Genomic DNA, 8,887 nt, shown 5'->3' with positions numbered 1-8,887 from the left:
CTAATTAAAAAAATATTTTGATATATATGTACTATAGAAATAAATAAATGAGAATGAAAATTAGTGCTAATGAGAAATATACTTTAAAATTGTGTACTCGTGATATGAGACAAATCTAGAAATTTGCTTAACAAAGATAATATATATATATATATATATATATATATATATATATATATATATATATATATATATATATATATATTGTCTAAGGAATAGTCTCAAAAAATTCTAACTATTTTCATATTTTAAAAATATTATATGACTTCTTTATTCTCAATACTATTTTTTTCCTACATGAACCAAACAACGATTAAACCATTCATCTCCAAATAATTGCACATTGATGATGTATTTTGATGTCATATTAATAGTATTTGAAAAACAATTAAAATTATAATAAAATTAGTATCAAATCATTTTTCATATTTTTTTATTGTATTAAAAATTGTTGAGACAATTGCTCCACGCCATTTTCTAGACCAATATTATAAATTTTTAAAAATAAAATGTAAATAAGGGTTGACTGGTCAGAATGATATATAGAGGAATGTAAAATATTCATGTATGACTACTATTATTTCTTTTCCCCCACAGGTTTTCATCCTTCATCTGGGTTGAAAAAAATTAAGAGTCAAAATTTAGAAAATGAAAGAACCAAAACATGTGTAAATTCCTAGGTAGTATCAAAGTTCCTTTTGTCCTTTCTCATGTTTGCATGTACCATTGTACCTTATCACCAACCTCCAAATAAATCAACAAGAAGCATATATTTGGTCCAAAGTCAACTTGTCTGTAAAGTAAAACTCACGAGTGCTACTCTGGCTTTGCTCACTTTCTCTCACCAATAACAACACAACATTCAAAACACAAGAAAATCTTCACCACCACATTCTACATATACATATATGTATCTATATATATAGATTTATATATATTCACATGTACACCAGACATGGACTAAGTGAAAAAGGAAAAAGGAAAAAGGAAAAAACTCTTCTAAGTTATTTCAAGGTTGAGCATGCACAACACAACAACCATGTTGATCATGCTTTTGGTGTTCATCAACTTGCTGATACAAACTCAACTTGGAGCAAGCACTGTGGTTGACCACAACACTTTCTCCTTTGTAACTTTCACTTCTGAGAGTTGCACCAATGGTGATCTGCTTTGCATGGGTTCAGCCACTGCTGGCAATGGGTATTTGAGTCTCACCCCAGAGCCACAACAAAGCAGCAACTCAAGTTCAACACTGTCTAACACAACCAGAAATGTTGGAAGGGTTTTGTACCCTCACCCTGTGAATGTTTGGCCTGCAATTATCTCCACCACATTCACTCTTAGGATCACTCCTTTTTCAGAAAATTCAACCAGCTATGGGCATGGAGTGGCACTGGTGTTTGCTAACGATAATAGGCCCTCACCAAATGGCTCATATCTTGGCATCTTTGATCAGTCTTCACCAGGTAAACACACTTTTATGTTGGTACATGATATACAAGAAAATAGATAAGTTATAATCTCTGTATGTTGCACAAATGTTGCAAATGCATACGTGCACACATGACAAATAGTTTAGTGTTTTCTTACACATGACAAAATATAAGACTTTGATTCATTCATTTTGATGAATGTTGTGCAGGTGGGGGTTTTCAACAGCTAGCTGTAGAGATGAACACTTTGATGAACGAATTTGATCAAGATGGAAGCCACATTGGGATAGTGACAACAAGCATCACAAATCCACTTGCATCTGAGAGTCTGAATAGCACTGGCATTGACCTCAGAAGTGGAAGAGACATTGAGGTCAAAGTAGACTATGATGGATGGAGTAAAATGATTTTTGTCTCTGTGGGATACCCAGAAAGCCAATTGAAGAATGTCCTCAACCATTCAATTGACCTACCTGATATACTTCCAAGCTCCATTTATGTTGGTTTCACAGCCTCCACAGGCAACACTTTTCCTGAAAGCCACCAGGTCCTCAACTGGGTATTCACATCAGTGCCACTTCCTTTTCTTTCTGTTCAACACAGTAGAGTTGGCACCATCAAGACCTTATTGGCAATTGCCCCGGTGTGCTTATTTCCTTTTATTTCGATAGCTGTTTGGAGAAGATATGTGAGGGGTAAAAAGAAGGGTGATATAGAAAGCCTATCAAAGAAGGCTGCAGATATCCCCAAGGTGTTCACCTACAAGCAACTATCAAGAGCCACATGCAACTTCAGCCAGGAAAATCTTCTGGGAAAAGGTGCATTTGGCAGTGTTTATAAAGGAATCATATCATACTCTGGAAAAACTGTTGCAGTAAAGAAGATTTCAGCAACTTCTAAACAAGGTATGTTTTGGCAAATAACACACCTTAACAAAGTACACTAACAACTGCAAGGGATAATGTTACCATTTAAAAGACTGAGAAACTGGTCTGGTAATTTTCATTATTTAAAGTTAGAATGCAAGTGAAGTGTGTGTAAAAGTTCAACTGATAATGGATAACTTGATCTGCATACAAAATAAGAAGGATTTGGATGATCTATGACTTGTCTTCCATTCAATAGGAACAAAAAACTATATACTTAAAGAAGTTGATTGTTCTTCTATTATTAACCATATTTTGCCTTTTGTTTCTTTGGCTGTGCACACAGGTGAAAGAGAGTTCTTAGCTGAAATATGTACCATAGGGCGTCTTAGCCACAAAAACTTAGTGAAGCTCCAAGGCTGGTGCATTGAAGGCAAGAATCTTCTCTTGGTTTATGAGTACATGCAAAATGGAAGCCTTGATCACTTTATAGCCAAAGGCAGTCTGAACTGGAAACTCAGGCACAGAGTATTGACAGGATTGGCATCAGCATTACTCTACCTTCATGAAGAGAGTGGAAACCCTTTTGTTCACAGAGATGTTAAGCCAAACAATGTCATGTTGGACTCAAATCACGATGCTCATTTAGGAGATTTTGGGCTAGCAAGACTACTCAAAGGTGAAGGCTCAGTGACCACAAATCTAAATGGAACTCTAGGATATTTGGCTCCTGAACTAAGCTTCACAGGGAGAGCTACACCAGAATCAGACGTGTATAGCTTTGGCATGGTAGTTCTTGAAGTGATATGTGGGAAAAGGTTAAACTGGATAAAGCAAGGGAACAGTTTTGTGGATTCTGTGTGGAATTTGCACGCAGAAAATGGTTTGGTTGAGTGTGTTGACAAAAAACTAGAGAACAAATTTGATGAGGAAGAAGCTAAAAGGGCACTGATAGTTGGTTTGGCATGTTTGCATCCTGATTCCATGTTGAGGCCAAGGATGAGAAAAGTGGTGAACATTTTTCAGAACCCAAATGAACCTTTGATGCAGTTACCAAAGGTGAGGCCTACAGGAGTTTATGTATCAGTTTCTTGCAGTTCATCATCCTCAAACACTACCTCTAAAACTGAGGTGCAGCTCCAATCATCCACAACATCATCACATGAAAAATTCAACAGTATATGAAGAATGTTCAGCAGTGACAACATTTGCAACTGTCTACGATTACTTTCCTATGAAACACAAACATGACTCTTCAATAGCTTGTCTGAACAGTCTTAAAAGACCTTTTTTGCAGCTTCAGAACAATTTTGGTTGGATTTTCGGTAGATAGTGATTTTTGTACAAGTTAGAAAATCATGTGTGATGATTGTATACATTAGGAGTAAATTTTATACAATCTAAAATATTTAGATTATATATTTATTGTTAGGAATATTTGTGTGTAGTCTTTTATTGAATATGTATTCTTTTATTCTATTTTCATATATTATAAATTCTTTTAAGTTAAATAATTGCAATTTGACAAAAACCTCAAATAGTTTTTTTTTTTATCTCAAATTATTCCTTAATTTGGAAAAATAGTTACAATTAGATCTAATAGTTGATGGTGTCAATTAGTGTTAAATAAACACTGACTAAGAATGCTTATGTGCAGCTTTTACATTAAGCAGCTTAATAAAATTCGTGATATGAAATTTTGTTTTTTAAATAGGAAAGAGGAATATTTGATAAAAGAAAGTTTGTGGGCAAAATAGGAATTAAAGTCGTGGGTTGATTCACCAAAATAAGAAATTGAATTCACAATTAATAAAATTAGGATTCATTTAGTGAAAGAATAAGGTGAATAAATGTTCTCTATGATTTGGTTTAAAATTATCTTATTTATTTAAACATGAATATTTAAATATTTTGATATTGATAAATTTTAATATTTTGTCAAAATTATTATACAATATTAAGCTTAAAATATATATTTTATTTTGATTTACTATGATCACATGATTTTAAAGATATGATGTTATTATTTAAACCTTTTATCTTCAAAAATATTATATAATAAGGTATCTAGCTTATAGAAAAATTTCACTTCAATAAAAAAAAATCACTTCAATTCGTTCAATTTTTGTTTATATATTTATTTTCGCATGATGATGAATATGATTACTAGAAGCAATTACGAGATATTTTATATTGATTTAATTTGGAATTGATTTCAAGATTTATGATTTTTTAAAAGGTTGTTCTTATGAGAAGAAGAAGAACTAATAAAATAAAACAACAAAAACATGTTTTAGTTCTTTTTCATTTGGGTCATGATTACTAGGAACAATTATGAGATATTTTATGATTCATTTGATTTGGAATTAATTTCAAGATTTGTGCTTCTTTAAAAGGTTGTTCTTATGAGAAGAAGAAGAAGAACTAACTTATAAAATAAAACAACAACAAAATGTTACTTTAGTTCTCTTAGAGTTGGACGATAATCCAATTTTCTTCTTAAAATTTGGGCTTGTATTCAATTAATATGGAGAATACTTGTTGAAGAGCTTCCTTTGCTTTCCTTTGACCCTTGTCATAGGTCCTCCAAGTCCATTATCAGAGGTCTTAAACGTTTTAATGAATTCATGAACATATAAGGTGAAACTCCAACATTAATAGACGTTGCAATTTCATTTTTGAAACGTCTAATTGCTTTGTTGAAAGCCGAAGGTCACTTATGTGCATATTTAAATAATTCATGAAACTTATAACATCTGGAAAGTGAGATTCCAAGTTAGTTGACCTTAGAGTTGCCATGTTCTAACGTCAAATAATAATAATATGACATTGGAATTTGAGCATTTTAGCCATCTAATTTGAACATTTGTTTATAGTAAAGTTACCTATCATTTTTAATTTAATTTTTTCAATATTAAAGGTGAAAGACATATTTCACACTAGTGTATTCAAATCTATTTTTGCAACATTAATTTTCATAGTGAAACTTCATAAGTTAGTCAAGAACAAAATATAATATACATGTAAAAATAAATTAGTATAAAAGCTCTTTGAGTAAATACTTTTTATTTTTAATCTGTTTTATGTTGCTTGTTATCAAACCTAAATTAAGTAAAAAGGAGAGTTTCAAACTAAGTTTTTTTTAAAAATATTTTGACAAGTTGTCTATTAGACAAAGTATTGCAACAATTTGCTGAAATTTTCACTACACAATTCAACCACGTCTTTTTATATATATCACTTGTTTTTTTACTTAATAAAGACCAAATTACTTTCTTTTGATATTGTAATTGCTTTATTTGATAAACACAACTATATCAAAATATTATTTCATCAAAACTTAATAATGTTGTCAAGATTATTCTATTCAATGAATATTAAAATATCATTTGTGAAACTATACTGTATGGACCAATCAGTCTACGCCTACTGGTTAGCCAACCACATAATAGATCAACTTCAGGAATAAATCACCATTGGATCAAGTGAATAATCGATTAAAATCACTACCAATTAGTCCATAAAACTAACCTTCTTGATTAACAAGGTATAATATTGGGCCACGATTAGGTCTACCCTAATCAAAGGCTCACTTAGAAACCTATAAATACAAAGGTAAGGTACAAAGATAGGTGGTTGTATTTATTGAACATTTAAGACTTGAGTGTTATAATCTATCGATAACCTAAGACTAACTTGAGCGTTGAAATAACTTTAACGCGTACTTGATTTAGACTACACAAGAAGAAATATGACATACTCAAAAAAAAATAAAAAAACTAGGAAAAAAGACGATAGACTAGAAGAAAGTAAAAAGATTAAGTAAAACCTAAAAATAAGGTTAAATTCTGAAAGTATATATCTCAACCCTACATAGAGAAACATAAACTATTAAAATAACTTAATTAGATGGTTTATAATTAAATTATTTTTGTCTTAACAAATTAATATTATTAATTGTCCTTTGAAACAACGTGAGAAGTATCTATAACCGAATTGCATTAATTGGCTTAACATTTGGCTAGCTTGAAATCACATTATCCTCCACAATAACCCAACTTATTAAATTAACCTTTTACGTTAACATGTTTAGTCACTATATATGGTTAGAATTTACATAACCATTGTACCACATAATTACTAGGAGGATTAGTGATGAACATGACAAATCATTCTAAATATAGTTTATGGATTTTTTTTTTCAAATACTTTTTTATATAGAACACGTCCAAATAACTTTTTCCGTAGTTGTATGATATAAATAATCAAAATCAGCTTTCTAAAACTTGAAATGCTAAATTAAACTTCCTAAAAGTTAGAAGAAAAGTCCAAACGTAAAATAAAAAACTAAAATAAAGGAACAAAAAGTAGAGTTATAATTAAATGATTTGTAAGGCCATTCGGATTCATTAAACTTATAGTTATTTATTTTATTCATTAAACTTGCTTTTAACTTTTATGTGATGTATACTTATGATATTCATACTAAATAAATAAGTTAATTTTTCCTACTTATAACAGGAGTGAAAATTTGGATCAATAACAAAATCACTCATTTAATTTATAAGTTCAATACTTTTAAAAATTTAATTATATTGTCTATTATATTTTTTTTGGAATATGCAAAATCATACAAAGTTCAAATTATGGAGACCAATCACCAATACAAAGCAAGATATATTACTGGTACTTTTACTAATCATAAATAGGACCATTTCACCTTTTTTTTAATCCTTATTCAAGGTTTATTTTTTTGTGAGGAAATCAAAATCCATAAATATGAAAATTGTTACAGATTATTTTCATTTTTAAATGATAAAAAAATATAATAGAAATCTATCTTTTTTACTGATTCTGTCAATGATTAAAATGACGTTTATTTGATTGAAATAAAAAATGGAGTGGTCGTCAACACTTTATTTATTTACGGTTTTTATTGCGTAGATTTATATAAAATTGAATCAATAATATTTTAAACTAAGGTAACATTTAATAACGACGTTGACACGGTAATAACTTATTATGTGAATTTATTTGATTTTAAATTTTAAAAAACTTTATAATATCTTAAATTTAATAAAAACATAACACTATTTATTTTTGGAAATGAATTTAATTAAAACATATTAGGATTAATTTTGATATTTTGAGGTCAGATTTTGAGTGTGCAAGAAATTTGGGGAAAATAGGATTTTCCGTAGATTCATTCTTGTTCGAAATTGGAAGAAAATAGGGTTATAGTGAGAAATTATTTGTGGATGATGTTTGGTTTTACGATTTTGGCGTCATTTATCGATTTTTAGCGGTGAAGCATTGTGGGCAGCACCTGGAGCAGAGTCTTCTGAGTTAACTTAAAACTAGCATAAAAACAATGCACAATGTTGGCAGCGGAGGAGGTTGAGGAGTTGGGAGGAGGAGAAGTCGAGGGGAGAGGGGGGTGAGTGGCGGAAGTGGAAGATGAGAGAGTGGAGGAGAATTTGAAGGTGGAAGAGATAAAGAAAGAGAATGAGAAAGGTGTTGTGTGGCATTGGGTTATTACAGTCTAAGAAAGAGGGTGACAATGGAAGGAAGATAGTGTCATTAAGACAAATTTACAAACATGTGGCGTCGGTGAAGAATTGGTGACCACCGCAACAATGTCCAGAAGTCAAAACCACCAAAGGAATTCAATAATCTAGTGCAAAGATAAATCTCTTCAGGGAATGTATTTATTGAATATAATTTATTTTAAACTTAAAATAAAATAACACAATCACAACACAATGACATTATTGACTTAATTATACATAAATAGGAACTCAATTGAGCACTTTAAAAAATAAGAACTCAATTGAACACTTTGAAAATATTCTAGTACCTACTTGACACAAATATGAAAATCTTCCAAATGATTAAACCTTTATTTATTTATCTCTTCTTTTTCTTTTTCATTTTTTAAATCAAATATCTTTAATTTATTTTAACCCTTTTTAATTTGTAATCACTTATTTATTTATTCATTTATTTTATTATACTTTTAAACAAACCGAACATCTAACTTATGTATTTTTTTTAGTTTCTAAAATTCTAACAATTTAATTCCTTAATTTTTAATTATCTGTATTTTTTATTTTGAATTAGTCATAATTTTGTTAACTTTAGATATAACACGATATTAGAAAAACAAATACAATACCCATATATGGCTATTTTAAATGATAGAAAGGGTGGTAACTACGTAAATCTTTACAAAATGTTGTAATTCATTGTATCTTTTGGTATTTTTTGGTTCATCTCATAATCATGTTGTAACTCATTGTATTTTTTTTGAGCAATCTATTCAAATTACTTAAAAAAATTAGTTGATATTCAAATTAAGTATATTGCAACTCTTTATATTTGAATTAATACTTTCACTTAGTTATGTGCTCCTCGTGCCAACCTTAAAAACATTTTTCATATAACATGCTAACCATTTCTTTTTTTTGTTTAAATATGTTTTTAGTCTCTATATTTTATATTTTGAGGTGATTTTGGTTTTAGTCTCTCTTTCAAACTAAGGTACAATTTAGTTCTTCAACTTTAGAAAAATCTGGTTTTAGTCATTTT

At 29.8% G+C, this 8,887-nt stretch overlaps 1 protein-coding gene across 1 annotated transcript; it reads left to right on the top strand.

Moving 5' to 3' along the window:
* The first annotated feature begins 1,039 nt into the window (after positions 1-1,039).
* LOC106770187 (probable L-type lectin-domain containing receptor kinase S.5) lies at positions 1,040-3,484 on the top strand. Its single transcript, XM_014656009.1, has 3 exons — positions 1,040-1,466; positions 1,643-2,338; positions 2,646-3,484. Exons 1-3 carry the CDS (start codon positions 1,040-1,042, stop codon positions 3,482-3,484), a joined length of 1,962 nt encoding a protein of 653 aa, XP_014511495.1.
* The last annotated feature ends 5,403 nt before the right edge of the window (positions 3,485-8,887 follow it).

This window comes from Vigna radiata, chromosome 8 (assembly GCF_000741045.1).
Source record: "Vigna radiata var. radiata cultivar VC1973A chromosome 8, Vradiata_ver6, whole genome shotgun sequence".
NCBI classification, from domain to species: domain Eukaryota; kingdom Viridiplantae; phylum Streptophyta; class Magnoliopsida; order Fabales; family Fabaceae; genus Vigna; species Vigna radiata.
This window is presented reverse-complemented; position numbering and strand designations above follow the sequence as displayed.